The following is a 25,741-nucleotide window of genomic DNA, read 5'->3' as shown; positions in this document are numbered from 1 at the left end:
AATGGCTGTCCAAGCCATTTCTAGAACTCACTGTTTCAATTTTACCACCTAGATTACACTGTAAATGAGTTGAAATGAGTTTAACTTTGAATACGTTGACAGGTCTGTTAGCTGGAATGCAAATTAACCTACACTCCCTCTGCTTACCAAAGGCTATTACAATCTTCTCGGTAAAGAGAATAAAAAGGCTTCAAGCCAAGTAGAGACAATAGAAATAAAAATGAATGAACAGTGGAGAAACAGGACTGGGTGAGCAGTTATTTTAAAAAGATAAAATAATAACAACCCACATTTTCTGATCCTTGATTCTGCGCAAGGCAAGGTATGAATGATGTTTCTTAATCCTCTTGGCAATCCTATGAAGCAGGCGTCTGTTATTATCTTCCAAATATGGACACTGAAGCTTAGAGAGATTAAATAAACTTCTCAAGTTTGCATACTTTTTAGGTGGTTGAGCAAAGATCTGAGACCTAATTTGTCTGAATGCGAGGAAGAGATTCAAAGGTGGGATTGAGGTCCTTGGTAACTGGGAGGCTAGTGATGCCTTTGGAAAGGATAGCCATCCCCAGAAAAATAAGATCTTGAAAGGATAGTGAGGTATGTTTCAGCTACGCTTGGTTTGACATGCTGGCAGGATCTCTAAGGAAGATGCCCATCAACAGCCAGAACTGTGGGATTGGGGCCCAAATGGAAGATGAGTCACATCTGAACGAGAGCATGAAGAGGTAAGAGTAAGCCATGGGAAGAATGGAAAATATAGCAGAATTCACAATGGAATTACAACAAAATGTAGCAGAATAATCAAAATTCACCTATTTGCATACATGCTCATTTACTCCTCACACTTATCCTGTGACATATTATTATCCCCACTTCATAACTGACTAAACTTTGGGAAATTAAGTAATCTGACCAATGCCATTCAACCAATATGTGATCGAGACCGGTATGTACCAAATTTATAACTCTTTCCACTATTTTTTCACACTGTTTTTTCCAATATACACTCATTCACTGTCACTAAAGGTATAAAACAGAAGCTTGATGAGTATTTGTCAAAGATAGCCAAGTGTGTCCTGGGGGCTTGGAGGGTTAAAGGATTAGGGCAAACAAATACATGAGACATTGTTTCCCACCACACACCACAAACACCACAAATTGATAACTATACCGTTTTCTCCTGCACCCAGCATTTAACTCAGGCTCCTTCTCAACCCAGTGTTCCAGGCAGCTGCTAGTAAACGACACGCTAGATAAAAACATCTTAGGTTATACAACCGACATTGGGTCTTGTAGGATCATTTTTATCCTTGACCTGAATAATATTTAATTTTTGTACTTTAAATTGTCAGAGCATTCCAAGCTAGCTGGTAAAGGAAACCCATTAAAAGGTTAACATCATAAGCTAGAAAATAGGGGCTAATACATCCAAGGGTCTTGGTAATGGCAAATGGAAGCAGCAGTTAGAAAGCAAATATAGTTCAGTTAGGGTGAATGCAAAATGTGTCTAGATTTTTAAAAATAAACTGAACTAATATAAACTGGGGAATGGCTTGGCTTAGAAAGTTGGCAGAAAAAGATTTAAGTGTCACAGTGGACTGCAAGTCAAGGCAAAATCCTGCGCTCTTTAGAAGAGCAAAGCATTACAGAAAAATGCATAAACATCAGAACCCAGAAGTATTCTCTGGTAATTCTCCCCAACTCAGGCTCTGCTTAACGCTCTGCTCCAAATCGGGGACATGCAAGTTACCTTCTTCCATACATCTTACTGACACACCCCTCAGTCACTCCCACCTTCAATCAGTGTTCCACTAAAATACTTCCATGCCCCACTGTGTTCAAGGTAAAATTCAAAATCCTGTCCTTTCCATAGAGGTGCTTCGCACACTCAGTTTTCAACTTACATTTTTGCTGTGAGCTGCTATGACTGCCATTCTCAAAGTCTGAGTTCCAGCCAGGCTCTTGGGCTTATCCTCCCTTGGACACAAGAGGTACTCTTTGGCATCTACATCTTTTCCCTAAAAGGTTCTGTCTCAAATCATCTCCTTTTTTTAAGGTGTTTTCCACCCACCTCTCCTAATATATTTTGCTCTTCAGGAAGCATCCCCTAGCCACAACAGCTAAAACAGGATACTTCTCATATCATTTCAGGGCCTAAGACGATACTTACATTTACAAATTCTATTTTGCTTCTTCTGTTATTTTGTAATGTGCATTTTCTTCATCCCTAACTAGACTATAAACTTTGGTTTCTATCACTCCCTACTGCCAATTTGCCCATTTCTTTAAAACCTGATTTAAATAATTGATTTGCTGAACCTGTAGATGTGGCCATGGAAAAATCATAGATTGCATTCGAAGCTCAGCTCCATCGCTTAATACCTGAATTATATTGGGGAAGTAGATTCGAAACAGGAATTAGAAGGCAGCTTGTAAAATATTTTAATAAAGTCAATTCAACTCAGTAAGCATTTACTCAAAATCCACATGGTTCTCTCATATCAAATAGCCTTTACAGGTTAAAATAATTGAAGTCCAGCCTTAGAGAAAAAACAAAAATCACAAAAGGTTATTTAAAATGTTAGTGCGGGGCGGGAGATAATCACCAGAAATAACTCTCCATCTAAATATGCAACTTCTGATCTTACTTAAGAACATCTTACTAGGTAGAAAAGACACCTGGCTTACTGACAAGCTCAAAGGGTAACTGACCCTCCATACAAATGCACATTTTCTAGATTCTCTAGATACCATGAAGTTCTAAACGGATTCAATATTCACTGAAAGAACCCAGTGGATGATTGCATTCAAATATAACTGGTAAGCCAAAAAGTCCTGATTCCATGATGCCTGTTCCTCTATAACTCACATTTCACTATTATACCTTCAGCTTTTATTGAGGAATAAACACTCCCAAGCTGCCTTCTACCTTCTAGAAACATAGAAGGTAGAGCAGATGTTTGTGGTGCAGATGTCGCTGAAGACACTGTCCACCATACTACTCAGTGCTCCACAAGTGACTCCCCATTTGAGAAATCTGTTTAGTGTTTATCTCCCTATGGAACTAGAATATTCCCTTTACTATGAGAATTATTAATTTCCTTAATTCTACGATGTAGGTCCCACAGGGTGCGCACACTTTAATGTGCCTGAAATTGAAGTATTCATATAACTGTGTGTGCCGTGTATATATGTGTGTATATGTATAGATATGTAGGTGTACGTCCATATATACACACGTGTGTGTGCATGTGTATCTGTTCATGTTTGTGTACATGTATGTGTATATATGTGCTGTGTATATACATGGTGATTTTCTCTCCAAAAGCTGTTATTAAATTGATACTGTATTTTATAAGTAATCATTTATTTTAAATTCAGGTAGAATCATATCCATGTTTTCCCTTTGCCTGGTAGGAAACCCAAGGCCAAATTTTTGGCCCAATTATTTCAACCAACACATACTCATATGGTCTATTTTCCTTGTCAATCCTGAGTTCCTAGTCTAAGTTTTCCCTAGTTCTGATCTTTTAAAATTTGTTTGGCTTTGTTTTGTTTTAGCATGTTATCAAATACTTTTTACATTAAGTTATCATTAAATCGTTTGAGTAACAGGCAGTCTATAAGGGTATAATACCAATTATTAAATGTCTCTTGACTATGCAAGTTCAAGTATTTTACTCCTCATTTCCAAAGTCCTCAAATACAAGAAAATAATGCTGACACACAGGATATTAGGCCCAAGTATTATATAAAGAGTCAATTGTAAAGCAAAATCTACTGCCCTTACATTTTTAGTTTAAATTGTAATAAAGTTTGCTACCTGAACCTTTTGCCCCTCTGTGCTGCACAAAGTAATTTTGTCGTCTTAACCACTTCTGTACGATGACAACATGAATCGCTCTGGGATTTGAGTAGAACTCTGTCATTATTTCCACGAAAATGTTTTCTTTCTGCCTCCTAATCCTGGAGGATATCCACAAGTCCAAGTCTAGGTCAATCCAGTAGCTGGAGAAGCATTTACAGGAAATCTCAATGAGCAAACAGCCTGCGCTCTTTTTATCAACACCGTTTAAAAATCCCAGAGAGGTGTCTGATGAGGAAAATAAGTTGTTCCAAGAAATCATTAGGGGTTTATACTTGAGACTGTCTTATCTCATGAGGAAAAAAAAGTCCCCTGTAAGAGGGGGGGAAAAAAATCTACCACTGACACCATGTGTGTCCTATTAAAGTTGTTTTTATTTTAGAGTGTTGTAAAAATTGTTTTCTATATTTTACATTAAGATCAGAGTAGCGTACTGCTGGGTAGAATTCATAAAAGAAAGGCTCCTTTGGAATTTTCCTGTCCTTGCCTGGTTACACATAGACTGTCGGGCCTTCGGTGGCATATGTAGTTGAGAAATCCTTTTTACAAGTACCCATAAAAGAGACTAGTACATGTTGCTCCAGACTATAATTAAGTGGGGCTAAGTAGAGATTCCAGATGGGAAGCTGTAGAGACTGGCACAGAGGTGTGGGTTCGCTCACTCACTCCCTGGCCCCTCCGACAAGCAAGTCTGGCACCAGGACAGGCTCAAAATGCAACTGGAGAAGAGGTTGTCTTATATGCCCTCCGTCAGCCTCCATGTGATGGGTGCTTGGCACACCCTTGGATTTCTACGTCTAAGTCCAAGATTGCACTTCATCTTGCCCTCTCTGGACTTTCCATGAGCTCCCATGCATAGCACATCGGGGCCCACTTTTCTGCTCCTCAATTTCCTCAGACCCTTACCCTCTGAAATGTGAGAATCAGAAAATCTGAAAGAAATCATTGCTAAAAAAAAATACAGAAACAAAAACAAAAAATATCACCACCACCAGGTGCCCACATAGTTATCCCCTACCCACTTTCCCAGAAAGAAGTAAAAAAAATAAAATAAAATAAAATTTAAAAAGTGGGCTTCCCTGGTGGCGCAGTGGTTGAGAGTCTGCCTGCCGATGCAGGGGACACGGGTTCGTGCCCCGGTTCGGGAGGATCCCACGTGCCGCGGAGCGGCTGGGCCCGTGAGCCATGGCCCCTGGGCCTGCGTGTCTGGAGCCTGTGCTCCGCGGCGGGAGGGGCCACAGCGGTGAGAGGCCCGCGGACCGCAAAAAAAATAATAAAAAAAAATTAAAAAATAAAAAAAGTAGTTGTGGGCGGAGCCGCAAGGGAGGGGATACGTCCCAAGACACTGCCTAAAGGCTCATTGTTAAGACAGGTGAGGCAGGAATTTCAGATACTTCAGCTACTGAGAGAAATGTTTGGGAGCAGGTGGATCTTTGTTAAACCTCAGTTTTATAAGATAATCATACATTTACATTTGAGATGTGGCTGCTTATGAATGACTGTCCCAGTTTATAATCACTATAAAATAAACATTACCATTCACTGCTGTGTGTCCAGAGTACCTGGGAAATAGCACAATTTGCTTAATTTATAGTGACTAACACAAATCACTGATTTTAAAGGAAACAAAATATTTAGCATAGCAAAGAGGCAACAAGAATTCCCCTTTTTTAGATGCTCTCTTATTCATATAAAAATTTCAATATCTACATTCCTGACAACTCTGAAAGTTTCAAAAGAAAAGAGGTTTTTCTCTTATCCTCTCTCTTCCAAACTACTCTTGAGGTTGGCATGTATAAAACAGACCACATAAATTGCAACTCAAATGTAAACAAAATGTAGAGAAATAAAGAACATATGTCTAAAGCGTATTTTCTTGACCCTATCCTACTGAAAATGTGCTTATTTCCTGCTCTTGGTTTAATCCATCACAATCTACAACCATCTTTAGTTATAGTATCTAATACCTAATCCACATGTTGCTGTCAGTTTATATACAGAAAACAAAAACTGGAGAGGCCTTATTACTATTGCCTTTTGAAAAGTAGATGCTTGCAGAGATTCTGGTTCTAAGTTGCTAAATAGTATTTTCTTTTGTATCCTACCAAGTTAAAAGCCACTTAAAAAAAAAAAGTAGATGCTGGTCAAGTAATGTCAAATAAGAGGAGTGAGTTGTTTTCAAGTTGAAATCGTAGGTAAGGGCAGTTTTTATATTTAAATTGTAGCACAATCCTGAGAAAATACTACGAAAATACGAGGGCTTAAAGAATTGCACCATATTATTACTAACACCTGAAGTATTGTGAGCTGAGGCAGCCACGAGCAAAAGAGACAGAAAGCTATCTGACCATCTGTCAAAGCATCACCTAAAGTACTTTAGCAGTCTGATTGCTTAGATGGGTCAGAAAGAGAAAGGGCATTCCAGACACAGAGCTACTAAATGTGAGGGAGGGGCTCGGAGCCCCAAGGCTCCTGGACAGCCAGGGAGCAAGGGGGCAGAGAGGAGTGCTGGGTGTGGCTCCACCAAGACAGCCTCAGGGGGAGGGCCACCATGAAAGACTGCAGATGGAAAGAATAATCTTGAAATCACATTTTTTTTCCCACAACAAATTGAGGACCAAAGATACTAAAATTACAGAAGAAGATGGCCTTAGTAGGAATGGCTGAAGCAACACAAAGCCAGTGGGCTCAACACTTCGGCACTTATGAAATGACCTTTGGGGTATGTTTCACCAGCTATTTCAAGTGGGAGGACATTGGGAGGGGGTGGTGATTGCAGAGTGTCATGTTTTTAAAAAATATTTGTAAAACAAACTAAAATGATGCATTGGGGTGGAGGGAGAGACCGTTTAAAGTCAGCTTCTTCGATGTTGGACAACCATAGCTTTTATCTTTGAATTTTATGATAAGGAACAAGGAAAAGGTACAGGAAAACTTGAGTTTTCTGGGCAAGACGTTGGTCCTACTCTTGGCTTTACCATTAATAACTTGCTACATCTCCATGGACCAGGCAGAGCCTCCTGGATCTCAGTTCCTTCCTCTTCCCTAGTATGTAATGGAAGAATCAATGATGTTCAGAAAACATAGCTATTGAGTCAAGAGCTAAAAAATCTTTCCCCTAGGTCTTCAAAAGATCTCCTTCATTCAGATCTCTGATCAAATGTCACTCCCTCAATCTCCCTGAACACCCTACATAATACACTCCCAATCCAAATTTTCACTAGCTCCTTACCCCGCTTTATTTTTCTTCACATAGCTCCCATCTCCACATGAAATTATGCACTCACCCACTTTTTTATTGCCATGATCCCACTAGAAAAAACAGCGTTAAGAACTTTGAGCAATACCATGCCTAGACCAATGATTGGTACACAGCACTGCTCAATAAACACCTGATGAATAAATTAAAATTAGTTATCATGGGACTTTACATAGGGACAGAAGGTTTCAGGTTGAGGTGGTGTTGGCCAATCCTGTGAAAGACTACTGTCACCTCCAAATGACATTGCCACCAACCCCCGCTCCCTGTACGTGAACGTTTTCCAACTTTGTACTGCAGCAACCATGATTTTGTTCTTCCATTTGTCATTTAAATTTCATCATAGCATGTTTATATTTTTCTATTAATATATTGTCTAATGTACAACATAGTCCACACTTGAAAGTCCTTCCATTTAAAACTGCAAGTTAGGGAATTCCCTGGTAGTCCAGCGGTAGGGACTCCGCACTTTCACTGCTGAAAGGGTGCAGGTTCAATCCCTGGTCTCGGAACTAAGATCCTGCAAGCCGCGTGGTGTGGCCAAAAAAAAATTTTTTTTTAAGTCATAATAAAGCTGCAGGTTATATATTAATAGAATAACTTGGTCCCAACAGGATGAATTCTATTAGTGTGCTCAGGGTGGGAGGGAGGGGAGTGAAGACAGTTACATCTGCTCTGAGTACAGTCTTCATTTTTAGTAGTCTGTTCTTTTTCCCCTTGTTTCCTACACTCATTGTTCAATTGTTTTTCCTCTAACTCATTGTCAGTCTTTCCCATCGTCTTTTACGATCCCCTCCTCTTTCTTTCTCCATCCTCCTGCTATCTTGGTAGCTAAAGCATAGGTCATATGCAGACTTTACAAGAGTCTTGGACAGTCTTTGAGGGTTCACTATCTGTGAAAAGGAAGGAGGAGGAAGGAAGAGGATGAAAGCTGCCAGATGTAGAAGGCTTGGCAAATGCACAGTACAGCTACTGGAAAAGTGGTCAGTTCTTGGTCGTAAAACAATGCTCCTGGGCTTACAGTTCTCCTCCTTACCCTTCACGTGGCAGCCACAAAACCTACCCATATCTTTTGGCAATTAGTCGTAGAGTCATTGGCTTTTAGGACTGGACTGGATCTTAGAGATTGCCTACCTCAATACCCTCAATTTAAAATGAGGAAATAGAGGCCAAGAGAGGTTAAGTGACTTGCCAAGGGTCATAGAATTAATGAGTTGACATGGTGCAGAGACCCAGATCTCCTGATCACCAGACCGGAATCCTGAAGAGTGAGAGTCAGAAAAGCCCAAGGTACTCCACAGATTATGTCATCAGAAATGAAAGAAAAGATAACTAATCAAGAAAAGTTTGGAAATGAACAGTAACTTCAAGTCATACATCAATCCATGACTTAAGACATTTCCAAATATTCTTTCACTGTTTAAAAGCAAATAAGCATACAATAATTAAGGGAAAATAGGCAAAAGCATTACGCTGTTGTTTTTAAATCTTACAGCCATTTATTGTCTCATTTCTAATAGTTTTCAGTGTAATATCTTATATACTTAGGACTACTCCATTTCGCTGACCTCTAACTTATGGCTGCCAGTAATGAAAAGCAGCTGATTTTAATGTGCCCATGCTCCAGTGTGAAGGAGGCTAAGGCTGCGTTTGTGTGCAATCAGGTTAAGATTGGCTCCAACAGGAGAAAAATCCATACATATGTTGAAAAGATCTGAAAAATGCCTGTATTCCCAACCTGATTACGACTTACATTTTTGCATGGTTTGTCAAAGCAGATCACCGAAATCAAGTCAAGATGTAAAATGGGATAAAGTGGTTTTCTTCTCTATTCTTCCATTAATCCCCGTGACCTACTGGAGAAAGGAACTTTTTCCTCTCTCACCTGAGGCAAGGTGGGATACTCCACTGGAAGTTATGCCAATTTTTATCAATTGGTGCTCAATTTCCAAAATTAACCTTCTAGTTTTCATTTCCTACATTTGTAAATTGAAGTTATTTTATTGCAGAGTCATTTTCCATTTCTATCAACAATCCTATGTTAGTTCCCTTTTTTAAAAACATAAAACAAATTCCAATATAATTTTTTAAATCTACTAACTTTAAAGTTTACTTAAAAATTGAATTTATTAAACTGAATATGTAGACACAGGGATTAGAGCAATAGCTGGTCTCTCCTAATGTCTATCCTAATAAATAATATTTGGTAAAACCTAAATGTAAATTAAATAAGAGTTCATTGCTGGTTCACTTGTCAAAAAGAGAATATTAACAGATGATACATAAACATTTGTTTTGACATAATTTTAATTGTTGACAGTGTCAGGTTATATCTATTAAGACAATGCACTGTTGCTTGAAGCATAAAAAATAAAAATGCAATAAACATTACAGGTTAAAAATTTAGCTGTTACCTACAAAATTCTCAAGCAAGGCTGGGGCTAAGTCAAAATAGTTTCAGAGGGGAGGGGAACGTGCTGGCTCTTGTTACACATAAGCATGTTTGTTATAGGAGCATTTTCAGGTTAATTTTTGCTATTAACGTAAACCACAATTGGGGGACCACGTTGCTGGAAGAGGAATGGGGGGGTAGTTATATAAACAATATACAACAAAGAAAGTCTTTATTTCCAATACCTGAATACATCAGGTTTGTTTTTAGGTACAAGGTTGCAGGTTAAGTGCTCTCAGCTATCCAAGAAGTGGCTTATTAGTTTTGTAAGAAAATATTTTCTTATATTTTGACTGAAAAATACCCAGTTTAACTGAACAAAACCATCCTTGTTAGTGAAAAGCAGACCCAAAAAAACTTTGTTTCAAAGACTCAGCAAAGAAAAGCAAAACTAATTCAAGAGGAAAAGCTGCCTTCCTAATAGTAGCTTCTGAATCTGGATCTAATAGTTCTCAAAGGCCGACTGGAGTCTTCAAGTCTTAAGTTTTGTCTTCCTCCATGGATCATAGACATTCTCTATGAGGCAGCATAATATGGATATAAATCCATCCTAAGCAGATATATATTCCCTCTCTGGGCTATAGCCACGAAGCTGAAAAGCTATGCCCAACAGGAAGAACGAAAAAACAAAAGTTTTGACTGTTTCACAGGGCAATTTTCTAAACACAACTTTCTTTTTTGCTTTCCTACTTTGTGCACTAGAAAAATCCTAACTTCATCTTTGGCAATGAGGCATCCGCTAGTGATAAAATAAATAGTAACAAGAGGTTATGCTTTCAGAAGCACAGCACCAGCGCTAAGAACTGCATTTCAACATACGGACTCGGCTCCAGCCAGCACCTGAGCTATGTACACTTCTCCTAATTTGTAAGTGGGCCTAATCCTGTTATTACAGAATAATTACTACAAATCAGCACAATTACTACAAAGACACAAATAAACATACACATACCAGTAGCTGTTTTCCACAAATTATTATCAAAACAAAGAGAACCGGCTAATTGTGGTAACATTAAGACAATGTTTATTCCTCCCAGTGTTTGGGCAAGTTTATTTTAAGTTGTCATCTTCAACTAGTAATGATACAGATGATTTTACAGATTCCATAAACCTTTCTAATCTAAACTGTTCTCAGCTGAAAGTTGGCTACTTCTCTTAGAGCAAAGGCCTGATTTCATAAGAACTGGCTTTTATGGTACATTAGCAAAAAAAAAGAAAAAGTAAAAAACCAGCACGCGCGCACACACGCACACACACACACACTTTTAGAAATCTCATTTTAAAAGCTCATTTGTAATGTAGTCTTCTAAATTATTTTCAAGGTACCATGAAATTAAATATTCACTTTACATTCTTCACAATTTAAGCATTCGTCTCTAAGGAAGTTTAACGTGGAATATTCACACCAATGTTATTATCAGGTTTCCCTCATCGATAAATACTTTTTTGGGAGCAAGGGTGATTAGACAGGAGGAGAATTCAGAAAGCACACAGCCCACAATAGGGATTATCTGAACTCACCTCCTGGACAATGCCTCACGGCCATCTTACATCTCCTGGATTCAGCGATCGTTGGACATGGTATCGTGTCTTTTGCTGGCTTTTTAACAATTTGCCGTGTTCTGGTTTCCAGACCCCACTTAAATCCACATGTGCGATTATTTCTGCTACAAGTTCCCCACTCACTCCAATGGCCAACCTCACATCCTTCTAATAGAGAGAAAACAAACACAGATGACAATTTGGTATACATTTCTCCACCATCACCAAATTTACATAGCAGTGTTTCTCTAACTCCCCCACCTTCAGATACCAAAAATTAAGTTGTACAGCCCACAAGACCTGTATACACCTTTCAGAAACTTTAACTCTTTGAATTATGAAGTTATAGATAAAAGTAAATAACTGCCACATAAGTACTTTAAAAATTACTATTTGTCTTAGTTCATTTTTTGAAGGGATGCTACTGGTCCATTCTAAAGACATTGAAATATATGATCTTTAAAAGGTTCAACAGCTGAAACCTAGAGTAAAAGATACTCTTTTCATACCATGACAGGACACAAAATTTTACAGGTTAATTCTGCATGCCCCCCCTGAAATTCACAAGTGTGTTAGTTTTATTTTGGAAGTAAGTATATGATGAAAAGGATAGTGAGTGTTTCGCGTTTTCTGATTGTCTCAATTCTTTTAAAAGGTGTCTTACACTGCAGTATATATTTCTTACTCCCTAAATTGATACTGCACATTACCATAGTTTGAAAAGTAAACAAATATGGTCAGATATTTGAAAATGTATGTTTTGCCTAGATATGTAAGCTTTTAGCATCCCCTTTTGTAAGTTCATATAGTGGAAAAGTAGGTTATTCTCCAATACCCTGCGATGAGAGGAAGGGGGAGGAGATAAAAGCATTAAAATATGCAAAGTTAAACCTCCTCATCAAATTCACCATTAAAAACCCCATCACACTAGCAGATGAGGACTCAGGCCTAGAGTCCACGCACCATCAGTATTTCCACATTCCAGATCTCAGCAGGTGTCATGGGAACGCTTAGATTTTTCAAAGCTACTTAAGATTTTTATTTAGGGGAATGCATAGGACTCTATGGTTAATTTGTTAACAGTTAAGGGTTTCACAAGCATTTCCACTGAACATTTGTAATAGGTGTGGGTCTTGCCTCTCAAAAGCGAATTCAACGTTTTGAATATGCTCTTCTAGTGACTTTCTTATTTTGCATTAAGGTGTTGCCTGTATGCATGTATTAACTCACACATATATAGGAATATATGTACACATTTCTTCAAAAACCTCTCATTTAAATGTGTTCTCGGCAAGCTTCCGAATACATAATTACAGACTACTTCAAAATTTCTACAGGGAAAACGTTCTCAATTTAAGTCTCCATTCTAAAGAGATGGAAAGCCTCATTTAGAATACACTGCTCTGTTGTACACCATATCAGATGTATAACATGTCAAATAAAATTCAGGCATGGCAGAGGTGGGAGTGGTGACGATGCCATCACACCTAAGATTAGATTGAGGCATTTATCAAAACGTAGGTACTGACAGATCTTTACCTTTTAATCAGTGGTATAAAATTACTGAACTTTTTTTAAACACTCAAAAAATATAAAATTTATAAAATGTGTATTCCTAATTATTACTCACAAACAGCATATATATGTATATTAAATAATGCATTCTACATATCTAAATTTAGTAAAAGTAAAATTGTTTTAATGCACTTTGCAACATTCAGTCAATCATCAACAAAGTACATTTGGCACAAAAAATCTCTTCCCAATTGAATTTTTTTTTATACAAATGGCTAAGCAAGAAGCTCCATAATTAATACACATAACAATAGTGATAGACTAGCTAACCACATGGCACTGCTTGAAAATCTTGTTTTTCTTCTAAACAAAATGTTTTTCTCTAATGGTTACTAATAATTTTATTAAGATAATTAAGAAATTGATGTATTACATAGATAATAAAAACATTATTCTCAGCATTTAAGTGGTTTAACTTAGATGTAAAACTAACAAATTTTGAAGCAAAATGTAATATATGATATTACCTAACAGCATAAAGTTAGCAAAGAACTTAAATAATTTTCAGTTCTAATAAATAACAAGAGAACCGATTTGTTTCTATGATGAATACATCCAGCATGCATTTTTTTCCCCCAAGAAACGGGTGTTAAAATAAAAGTTGAAGTTTGAAAGTTACATGGAAAACTACTCACCCACACATTCCATGGTTTCATCTAATGGTGCAAAACCATCTGGACATTCCTCAAAGCAGCGGCCTCTATGCAAATAAAAGCCTACTTTGCACTTGGTACAAAAGTCTTTGCTAAAGCAAGAATCACAGTTTTCTATTCTGCATCCTAAAAACAATTTTAAAGAGAAAGAGAAAATTTCAGTCAAAAATTTACTGGTTTTGCAAATAAAACTTTCACAAACTCACCGGTTCGCTCAATTGGAATTCTAGTGGTCAGAGAAATATGTGTTCAACTCATTTGTTTCCTCATGCCATCTCCTTCTAAATCACTCCTACCTCTTCCAACAGCTCACCACATCAATAGGCTAAGACAAAATTCCAGCCCGGGGCCCTAGGCAGCATGAGACCCTTCAGAAATTTTTGCAACTCCAAATGGGATTAAAACGAAGGATTAAAAAGAAAAACACTCCCCCTACAAATTACAATTGCTGGTGGGATTGAAATCTGTTCTGCTCTTCCAAAGACCTACTATGAAAAACACAATGGGAACACTCTAATCGGTATATTCTGTTCCAAGACAGTAAGTTAAAATTCTGTTTAATGCATTTACTTTCATCAGAGGGTGTCTTAACTAGGAGGGGTACTTTAAGTCATTTTTGGGAAAACCCATAATACATTTCCTTAGTGCTCACAACAGTCCATCAGGGTAAGCAGTGGTACCCCTATTTTGCAAATAAGGAACCTGAGACTTAAGTCACAAAGCTGGTAATGGCTGAGTTGGTTCTGAAAGCCCCCAAATGGACTGCCTTCTAAATCTGTTCTCTTTTCTCTATAACACACTAACTGAATTTCGTTGGGAACAGTTGGTGAAAGAGAAATGCTTTCAGTTCTGCTAGGTGTGGTTTTGAATCCCAGCTCTGCCCTTACCAGCTATGTGACTCTGAATGGCTACATGCCTCTCTGAGCCTCTATTTCCTTCTGTATAAAACAGGGATGTCACTGACTTTACAAGGTTATTGTGAGGATCTACAATAATATATGTAAATTGACTAGCTCATAATCGGTAGTCTGCAGATAGAAGCACCAGTGAATTAGAAACAGAAACATGTATTTTTCCACTAAACCATTCACATTACAAGGTGTAAAAAGAAGCAATAATTTACAGGCTTGTATTCTAGGTCAGATTCCCCTGTATTCGAGGAACAGCTGGGCCAGAGGTAATTGGTTTGCAGGGGTGAAAATAAATAAACTCTAAACTACTCTTCAAGGAGAAGGAAGGAAAGGTCGGAGAATTGGTTAATTGAAAGGAGAGGTTTTCAACAGATTACAGTACATTATTACTTGTAACAGATTTAATTGATGGCAATTAACAGCACATAAAGCTCTATGAAAACTGCCTGGCAACACTTTTATTCTTTTAACAAGCCTCTGAGTGCCAGTACCATATTTGGTGATTTAACGATTCAGAAAAGCTTTAAAAACTAGTTTCCACAACCGAAGATATAATTGAATAAAAAATATAACCAAAACGTGAAATCGTTGAATATCAAAATTTTGAAAATTGAGAAGATAAAGCCAGAATACAAACACTAAAAAAGTTTGTTAAAATAGATTACATTATAAATAATGACAGTTTCTAGACTTAGAAAAAAAAGAAAACGGCAATCTTCACCTTTCAAGTTTGAGTCTAAACATGTCTGCATGTATTAAGTGACCACCATGAAGCAGCTAATTCTTCTAAAATGTTACCCAAATTTACAATTGGAAAATCAACTATGTGTGGGTGAAAGTCCATAGTCAAATTACACTATTGCTCTTTCAGGGGAGGATGGTGGACACAGAAGAATGGTTTATCACCCTATAAAATGTTCATTTGCAGCCTTAAATGCTGTAACCTATATTTTTATAAAACGGTGGTCTATCGCTGGTCAGTAGCTTCTTAATCATGGTCAAAATACATGACCATCATGTCCACAAATTGTTGGTTTTCTTGCTACATTTCTTGAAAAAGCAAGCAGCCCTTCCTGTTAGCAGAATTATTTTCCAAGAAATAATGATAAACATTCCAAAGGATAAAACAGAACTAAAGGGTGAAGAGAACAAAGCATTTATATATTTTTTTAAAAAAGGACTATACATTTCATAAGTCAATTGTTATGTATAAGGTCTGATTGTTTTTTGTTAACATGGCCTGCACCTATGAGCTTTTAGGCCAAAAAGTTATAGCAATAAGCATTTGGAAATAATTTTACAAGGTCCTTTCCTGATCTTTATTGTTACTTGTAGCTCCCTTTCCTCATTTCATTCCATGCTCCTAAACCTGTTCACAGAATGTGGAATTTCTGAAATACCTATCATTCTCTCTAAAGTCCCTTAGGACTTCTTCAGGCATAAATCTGACTAGAAGAAAGCTTAATTATTTGTCCTCAAATTTCAGTACAATAAAAATCTGATGAATTCAAATTATAAAATACTACAACCCTGAAAAAGCACAAGGTGAATTATAAGCAATGACTGAGAATAAGCTGTGAGCCCCATCATTAAATGAAAAATGGCAAGTTGCAGGATATATAGAGTATGATGCAATAAAACCACATATACACGTGTATGTGTACATATATGAAGTAGCTTGAGAAGTTAATTTGGGAAGGGGAAATAGCGGAATTTTGAAATGTTAAAAATTATATTTCTGAGTCATATGAATTTTTTTGATTGTAATGTATTTGTGTATTAAAAGTAAAAGAGAAAAAGATATTTCAATATACATTTGTGACCTACTTAAATATACAGAAAATGCCACTGTATTTACATTCTAAAAGAAATTCTTTTGATTTTTAAACAGGCAAGAATGAATAAAGGAATGTTATCCCATCCCAATTTTTTTTCAGATTTGGGAGCATGAGGTTATACCCCTTATATGATAATGCTGAACCTGCCTTAGCCTTCAAAATAGTCATTTGACCATCTCTTGCCAGTGTCCTTTGCTTTCATATGTTCAGTGGTGCTTTCCAAATCATTAGGAAAAAAGTTAAACATTTTTTTATTCATTGAAACATTTAAATAAAAGCTTTGATTGGTGCAAAGCTGTAACGACGTCAGAAGCTCCACTGATCTTCCTGGTCTCCGTCACTCTTCGCCACAACGTGAAACCAAAGCAGGCCGCCCACATACTTAGCAGCCTGAACTGACACAATGCGTTTACTCACAAACACCTTTGAGCCGAAAGGTTTCTTGTTTGTTTGTTTTTTTGCGGTACGGTACGCGGGCCTCTCACTGTCGTGGCCTCTCCCGTTGCGGAGCACAGCCTCCGGACGCGCAGGCTCAGCGGCCATGGCTCACGGGCCCAGCCGCTCCGCGGCATGTGGGATTCTCCCGGACCGGGGCACGAACCCATGTTCCCTGCAGCGGCAGGCGGACTCTCAACCACTGCGCCACCAGGGAAGCCCGAGCCGAAAGCTTTTTAAAGCTAACAGCGGCATAAAACCAACTACACTGCCAGTCTGCTTCTTTTCAGGGATTCACATCAATTCTACTAACTCATTTTTTCATACAAAAGTAAAACAGGGCTTCCCTGGTGACGCAGTGGTTGAGAGTCCACCTGCCGATGCAGGGCACACGGGTTCGTGTCCCGGTCTGGGAAGATCCCACATGCGGCGGAGCGGCTGGGCCCGTGAGCCATGGCCGCTGAGCCTGCGCCGTCCGGAGCCTGCGCTCCGCAACGGGGGAGGCCACGACAGTGAGAGGCCCGTGTACCGCAAAAAAAAAAAAAAGTAAAACATTCTCATTACGAATAAAAATTCAAAACAGTACAGAAGGTTTAAAGGAAAAGATAGAAAGTCTTCCTTACCTGATGACACATCGGGCCTACTCCCCAGAAATAGCCACTGTATTAACACTTCAGGAAAATCTTTATGTCCATTTTATAAATAAATGAGTTTTAAAACACCAATGGGATCATTCAACAGACTGAAAAACTTTATACTGACTAAGAAAACCGGTATATCAAACTTTACTAAACACGGGTCTTGTCTCTAGAAACCTGGGCTTTAAGTCCTTGTTCAGAAATACAAGACCCTGTTTTATCCAATTTACATGCTTCTAAATTATAGTGCCTCCTCAAAACTGTAATCCACCAAGTGAGGGCTGCCAGTATCGGTTTAAGTAAAATTATTGTCCAAGTAAAACTGTGTCCAAATGCAATCTGATGGGGCTGTCATTTGGCAAGGGAGGCTTGCTCTGGCCAAGAAACAGAAATATAGCCTGGGTACCCTTTCTGTCCTTCCACAGTAGCCATACCAGCTCCATTATAACATTTCTCAAATTATACTCTAGTTCAGTTCAATAGCTCATTCCAAACATCCTCCAAAATTGAGTATGTGCCAGGTTTTGTGCCATTTTATGAGAACATAAAATTGTAACACCCATTCCCTGTCCTGGAGGTGGAAAAGCCAAAGAGGGGGGGCCATGTGGCACTTTCAGGGCATTGCAACATAGCATAGGAGATATTAGAAGCATGTGCTGGGTACATTAGAGGCAGAGAAGATCCATTTCTGTTCTGCCATTACAAACTTTTTTTTTTTCCAAGCTCTGAATTCCTTGTTTCTAACACAGTGCTGGACACATGGTCGAGTTTTAGTGCTTGCCAAGTGAATGCCATTTAAAAACTCAATTCCTTTATATTTAAAATCTCATTTGAATGCTTAATATGAGATTGTTTCATATGCACTGTAAATATCTTTAATATAAAAAGAAAATCTATGGTTGCTGGTAAAGGACTACAAATCTTATTGGAGGAACAAATAGTCCAACACCTGAAAACAATTATAATGGAGAACGCAAATATTGATGTGTGGCAGGTCATGTGTGCTATGGAATTTGGAACCTCCGCTGAGCAGGTTTGAGAGAGACAGAGGGGAGAGCAGAGTCCTGGGAGGGCGACTCCTCCATCGTAACACAACGGCGATGGTTCACGTAGTGCATGACACCCGATGAAGAGGGGCTGGAATGAACTGGAGGTTAGATGGATGACGTGGCTACTCGGCTTTAGATGGCTGTGGGTGGAGAATTTCACCTCTTGTTTTATTCAGTTTCAAAAAAGGAGGTAAAATTATAAATTATTTGTGGTTTTAAGTATTTAAGTAACAATTAAAATGAACAAAAATGAAGTAAAGTTCAAATTAGGGCTTGGTCTAACTAGCAGTAAGAGGTCCCCATAGATTACACATGAGAATAACGTGATCAAAATGGTATCTGGTTTGTTCCCTCATTTTGGCAGATAACAGCCCCTCGGGGCCAGGCGCCATGATGATAGCTAGAGGGACAGATGAAGAAGCAAAGTTCCTGCACTGCAGGATATTCTGTCTACTAATAGGAAAGGTACCCAGGCAGGCAACAAGGTAATAATGTAACTACGCTAAAGTCTATACAGTGAACAGGGGAGAGGGTATTTTCAGGAAATTAAGCTACCTGAAAGCAGGGATAGAGGGGAGGTAAGGAAAACCACTGAGAGCCTCATGCTCTAAGAGCTAACAGTCATGGGAAAAGGAGTTACAGTGAATCAACAGAACCAACAAACTGGGTGGAGGAGAAGATGAGCTGAGAGAAGAGAAAGATCCAGTTATCCCCCTCCCCTGCCTCTTCCTTTGGTGCCGAAGCTCTCAGGGCCTTGAGACACCGAGAGTTTTATTTATCCCCCCCCCAAAATCTAGATGACAAAAACCACCTCTTATTTGAATATCTCAGAGTGGCTAATAATATAAACAAAAAAATGAAAAGCTTAAATGAAAAACAGAGAAAAAGCAACCTCTGTTCAACCCAACTGTGAACATGTAATTCTATAGGTTACAATCAATTATTAGAGAAAGGAAAGAATCAGTGAGGTAGAGAGGACCTCAGACACACACTGAGGAATCTGTTATTTCTTGGGCACCAGGGCTGTGGGCTGCAGGCTCCTCGGCACACTGTGAATATCCAACCGCTTCTTGCTCTCTAATTGCCCTTTCGTGTCAGCTTCCTGGCACCTCCTTCAGAACGTGGCATACACACCCATGGTGGGCGGCTGGGGGGAGATTTAGTCTTCAGTTAGCAGTTGCAAGGATCAAAGAGCATCAAGTCAACCCCTGGAAAACCCTAGAGGTTTCTTGGCTCAGTGTATACTAACATCTGAACAGATATTAAAGGGACAGGTTGTTCCAAAAGACATTTGAAATTAGCCTTTTAGCAGTTTTTTCACATGGAAAGTACTAGACTGTGCAACTTCATATGAGGTTTCTTAAAATTGTTTAAATATTTTTAGGCCTCTAACAACTTCAAATACTGCTGTTTAACATTCCTTCTCAAAACTTGCAATGGTTTATAAATAGCCCTAAATAAAGTTTTTAAGCTTTATGTTACACAAATCATGCCTTTCTAATGTGTACTATTGCAGTAATCCCATTAGAGTAGGGGCTGATGAAAACTTATGACCTAAAATCTAAAATTACATTTTTTCTAGTAGGGTCCAGTTACATGCAGCTCATCAGAAGCTTCATTATATTTCAACCTAAAGAAAATAAAGGACAGATTCAGAGGTTTCAGGACTCAGTGTTTCATACTTACAACTGAGCTATTTGAATGATGATGCAGTAAACCAGCATTAATTTCACTAAATTAAGAGAAGATCCAGGGGAGAAGTCTGTGTAAAACCCACCAGGGTGGATTTAAATAAAGATTGCCTTTATTAGCTAGGAGAGTTAGCATAGCGTGAAATGCAACTATGTCAAGTGCAGAACAGGACATTTCAAACAAGAGCCAAGGCAGGGAATAAGTACTATGCTGAGAATATAGTGGCCTTTCAAATAGTACGGTGGTGAGCGGGTCTGAGGTTACAGTCTTGGCTCCCTTACTGTTGTGTGACCATCAGCAAGTCAGTAGCGCTATCTTTGCCTCACCTTTAAAAAGGAGGTAACATCAGGCCCTAACTCAGAGTTGAGAGAAGTCAGAGGTTTAAAAGAGGCAAAGATCTCAGCATAATATCTGAGAAGAGAACGTGAGCTATTATGAGTATAAAAATTTGCCAACTAGGATAGTCCAAGATGGCGGATGGAAGGAAGCTCAAATAAGGTACCAAGACACTGTATGTATATGGGTATATGTATGTATAATTATTTAAATTCTATATCCCATACATTCATATAATACATTTTAATTACATACATATGTGTGTATATGTATACATATATATATATGCATACATACATAATGTACTACTTAAATGAAAGGCATTATCCAAAGACCACTGTCTACAGTAAACATAGTAGCTTTACCCTTGTTTAGGTCATATGGCTAAACAAACTGAATACAATCATTTGTTGAGTACCTACATGGAAAGTCATCTACTTCAAACATTCAGAGCCAGGATTTAGGAAAACTGAGATCTAAATGCAAGTCTGAATTGGGGGTGGGGGGGGCGGGAAATTACATGCTCTTTGTGCCCTACTTCCTTCCCCATCAGATAGGAGGAGAAAATATCTGACTTACCTATATCATATCTTTGTTCAGAGTATCAAATTAAAGATGAGAACAAAAAGAAAAGGTTAAAAGGTACCACATAAAATGTGTATTACTTTCTAGAGCCAAATAAGCCTAACCTTCAACAAATACTGCGTCAAACATGCAGCACCCACTTCCAAGCACTATAAAGATGTTCAATTTATGAAGTGCATTAAACATGGTCCATCATGGCCGTTAGGGCAGTGACCACAAGGATGGGAAAAATCATGGCCTGGGAGTAATTTTAATTCTCAAATTGCAGTTAGGTAGGATGAATGGACTCAATCCAGAAATGTATACATTGCTTTTCAGATAATTATAGAATTCTGTTTTATATGCCCAAAGTGCCCTTTATTTCAACTTCACAGGATATATATGCTATCAAAAATTGTTTCCTCCTGATTTATTTTAACTTAAAGTGTTACAACACTTCTTAAAAAAAACCCCTCAAATTTGTAAAATATGTTGCTGGGAGCTTCACTGTGACATCTATTTTAAAAATCATATCTTGCCCACCCACACAAAGAAATCTGAAGAAACATTGAGGCTTGTGTAAAATCATGTGATCAAATAATAAGGAACTATAAAAATGTTGGCTTCATTTCTCATATGTTCAAGTGATGGACATTTGAAATCATTCTCAAAACAACTGAAATTAAAACTTGGACACGTTTGCTGGGAATACAAAGCTAGGTGTTTAAAGGGCTATTTTCCCCCCATCTAAAGGGGATGAGAGAGAAGGACAACTACCTCAGAATAAAATAGGAAAGAAATGTGACAGTAATGAAAAAAGTTAAAAAAAATTATAAACCAAATTAATATCTCTTATCAGATTTTAAATTCCTACCAGTAGCAGATCTCTCATCTTGGTTACTCCTTGTGCTTTTCCTTTTTTGGTAAGTTGTCACCCTTTCATATTAAGGTGGAACCAAGGCAGGTTAATAAATTTCAGACCTAAGAAAGACTTAGTTGAATTTTTCCAAATGTTGGAAAATGCAAATCTCTCCACCCAACTAACAGAAAAGCATATTAAGCTAATATATGTCTTGCCCTCCGCTCAACTTCCATCCAAGGAAAACAAGGAGACTCTCTGAATCCCTTCACCCTCCAAATAGGCAAGAGCAGGAATAGGCAAACTTTTCCTGTAAAAGGCCAGATAGAAAGTATTTTAGGTTTTGTGGGCTACACCGTCTCTGTCTAAACCACTCACCTCTGTTGTAGAACAAAAGCACCCACAGACAGTATGTAGGTGATTAAGCATGACTGCTTTCCAATAAAAATTTATTCACGAGCCCTGAAACTTAAAGTTAGTATCATTTTTGTGCGTCATAAAATACTATTCTTTTTGAATTTTTCCAACCAATGAAAAATTTGAAAGCTATTCTCACCTCAAGGGTCCTACCAAAAAGGTGACAGGACTGATTTTGCCACTGGTCATAGTATGTTGACTATGATGCCTAGAGAATGATGGAAATCCATGGAGTACATTGAAGGAAAAAAGAAAAGAATTTCATTTTTAAAACACCAAATGGTAGCATTAAACTTAGAGAGGCATAGTGATGTCTTATACACACCATCTGGCAGTGTGTGTAAGACAAATATCAGATGAATTTGAGGACTCTGAAATTATTTCAACATAGGGATAATATTACTTCAATGTTTTTCACAGTATATTGATAAATAAAAAAGGGTGACTCCTTATCAGTTAGTAATAGGTCAAAATTCCACCCTATTTTAATAAGCTTTTAATTTCTTGATTATGTGTGGCATTGACTTGTCAGAGAAGGGGTTGACTGAAGAGAAAAAAATAATTTTACAAAATAATGTTTTGGCTAAAACCTGCATCATGTTTATACCTAGTCCTATGGTCTGATATCTTTACCCAGCTCTATTTGTGAAGGTAGCTTTGATGATAAAAGTAGATACAGCCTTCACTGTGCCATGTAGTGGCAGGCAACACTTAGGCTTGTAAGTGGACTTCTCAGAACTTCTGTTATCTGCTCTGTAAATAGGGATAATACTATCTCCCTCATAGGACTGTCAGCAACAAATGAGAGAATGTACAGGAAAGCACTTTAAAACCTAAAGTGCAAAATAGATGCCTTACTTAGACAAAGGGAAACAGGGCACAAGGTAGTATCTGCCTTTAACAGAGAATGATGCTGTCAAACTTGGGTCTATCCTGAAATAATAGGCTCATTCAAGAGAGCTACCAAACCCACAAGAAAATTAAATGTAAGCTTGAAAAAGATTTCCTCTATTAAATATCCGAACAGACTTTTAACATTCCAAATATTAGTATCATCATTTAAAATTTTTAAATATTTTATAAGTAGTATTGAAAATCACATAGCCATGTTTACCACAGGGAGGAAAATATACATCCTGGCTCTTAGGATATCTATTTGATATAATTTGTCATCCAGATCAAATAGCAAGAAAGAGTACCCTTTGAGTTTTCTCTAGCAGTTACCCAATACAATTAAAAAAGGGTCTATCTTGCAACAAGTAGTCATGGCATTGCTCCCTAGACCAGTATATTAAACATCGGCAGTGTGAAGGTGAATAACCGTAACTGAAGTTGTTAACAGAATCTCCAATCCGCCCTACATCTTAAATCCTTGATAGCTTAACCATACCGGTGCTTCAAATCATAATGCTCAAACTAAGATTGCTCGACTGCAGCCGCATGAGGACCTCTGTGATCTTTCAAAAACACAAGTTAGTCATGTCATTTTCTTGCTTTAAAATTTTTCAATGGCTCCCTTTCACTTCCAGAATCAGTTCAAACCCTCGATTTTCAAACACAAGATCCTTCTTGATAGACATACCCGTCTACTATCCTCACTTCATCACCTGTACCTTTCACCCTAGCCATGAAGTTTCCTTAAAGCTCCCCATAATTTCCCAGCACCCAGACACCCATGACAATAATTCTTCTCATAGTTGTTAATAACTATGTTCATTATAATCACCCTGTTAAATGGAGAGCCCATGAAAAAGAGCGTGTCTTATTCTCTTCAGTATTCACAGGGTATGGGTACTTGACACAACAGATGACAACAGATGTATCTACTGAATGACTAACAAATTTAATATTAAATCTCTTTCAGGTTAGAATAAACACTGAAACAGAGTTCACCTTGTTTGTTTAAAACAAAAATACTGAAATTATAAAAATCTCCATTTCCAAATTAGGCACCAATTTATTATAAACTATACTGAAGCGCTTATGTCTCATTTTTTGTCTTTCTGTAAGTCATAAAAGTATGCATATTCCTGTAAACCAAGTAGAGATAAGGGTTGGAAGGAGAGATTGAACACAGCAGAAACTAGACTTTAAAATTCATATAAAGTCACAAAGAGATCAATATTAAAGAAGTGAATAGCCAATAGTAGATAATACTGTGTTACCCAGTATTTTCTTAACAGATACTCTTGAGAATTATTATAACTAGAAGGTTATTATTCCAGCGTCTGTTATGTATTTGTCTAAGCTTGTAAACCTAGTTAGTGCAAAAGCTCAAATCACAGCTCAGAGTTCCTTCCAATTCAGTGCTCTTTTATTTTTTTTATTTTTTTATAAATTTATTTATTTATTTTGGCTGTGTTGGGTCTTCATTGCTGTGCACGAGCTTTCTCTAGTTGAGGTGAGTGGGGGCTACTCTTCGTTGAGGTGCACGGGCATCTCATTGCGGTGGCTTCTATTGTTGTGGAGCATGGGCTCTAGGCATGCGGGCTTCAGTACTTGTGGCTCGTGGGCTCTAGAGCACAGGCTCAGTAGTTGTGGCGCGTGGGCTTAGTTGCTCAGTGGCATGTGGGATCTTCCCGGGCCAGGGATTGAACCCGTGTCCCCTGTATTGGCAGGCAGATTCTTAACCACTGTCACCAGTGAAGTCCTCAGTGTTCTCTTAAAGTGATTTTCCACAAATTGATTTCTCTCTTTAGAAAACCAAATGTCTTGCAATCCTTAATGGGATTTAAACATTTAAACTGACCATTCATTTAAAAAATAGTCAAAGAAACTTTGAGATTTTTCTAATATTCAGGTTTATAACTGTGCATAATAGTTTTGTCTACATCACATGGTTTATTTTTAAGGAACAGTATAATGAAAAGAATATTCCATTGGAGTCAGCAACTCAGACACTTAGGCCACCCTGCTACTGACAAATTGTATGACTTTGGGGAAGCACTTCCTTCATAAGCCTCAATATGCACATTTGTTGGGGTTGGGTGGAGAGGGAGAGAAGAAACAGAATCAATTAGGTTTCTTCCAGATCTATGTGTACAGTTTTTAATTAGTTTAAGAGAACTTCTACATGCCTGACAGAGGCCTTGTAGGGTTGTGAACACACACACACACACACACACACACACAGGTTGGTCAGTGAAAGTGTTTACTAATTGAACAAAACATCTCCTTTAAAAGCTATTTGAAATATGCTGTTATTACTTGCTTTCCTCAGCACAGTGCAATAAGCTATTGCTTACCTTTATCTGAACTTTGTTTACAGACTGAAAAGATAGGAAACAGTTCACATTATATCCAATTTAAATTAATAGAAAAGAGCCCACAGCTAACATCATGTTCAATGGTGAAAAGCTGAAAGCATTTTCTCTAAATATCAGAAACAAGACAAGGATGTCCACTCTCACCACTTTTATTCAACATAGTTTTGGAAGTCCTAGCCACAGCAATCAGAGAAGAAAAAGAAATAAAACGAATCCAAATTGGAAAATAAGAAGTAAAACTGTCACTATTTGTAGATGACTTCATACTATACATAGAAAATCATACAAATGCTACTACAGAAAACTACTAGAGCTCATCCATGAATTCGGTAAAGTTGCAGGACACAAAAATCTGTCACATTTCTATACACTAACAACAAAAGATCAGAA

General features: G+C 37.9%; 1 protein-coding gene across 1 annotated transcript in view; it reads right to left on the bottom strand.

The window, feature by feature from the left end:
• Window positions 1-25,741, bottom strand: part of RSPO2 (R-spondin 2) — a 161,403-nt gene that overhangs the window by 47,871 nt on the left and 87,791 nt on the right. Inside the window, exons 3-4 of the mRNA XM_030759888.2 lie at window positions 13,329-13,472; window positions 11,098-11,286 (exon numbers count right to left, since the gene is read on the bottom strand). Coding sequence (XP_030615748.2) covers window positions 11,098-11,286; window positions 13,329-13,472 — 333 coding nt within the window. The remainder of the gene's footprint in view (window positions 1-11,097; window positions 11,287-13,328; window positions 13,473-25,741) is intronic.

This window comes from Delphinapterus leucas, chromosome 17 (assembly GCF_059928025.1).
Source record: "Delphinapterus leucas isolate spDelLeu-1000000601 "Yukka" chromosome 17, BTC_Dleu_Yukka2, whole genome shotgun sequence".
In the NCBI taxonomy this organism is placed as follows: Eukaryota; Metazoa; Chordata; class Mammalia; order Artiodactyla; family Monodontidae; genus Delphinapterus; species Delphinapterus leucas.
Note: the sequence above shows the minus strand (reverse complement) of the source record. Positions and strands in the feature narration are given on the sequence as shown.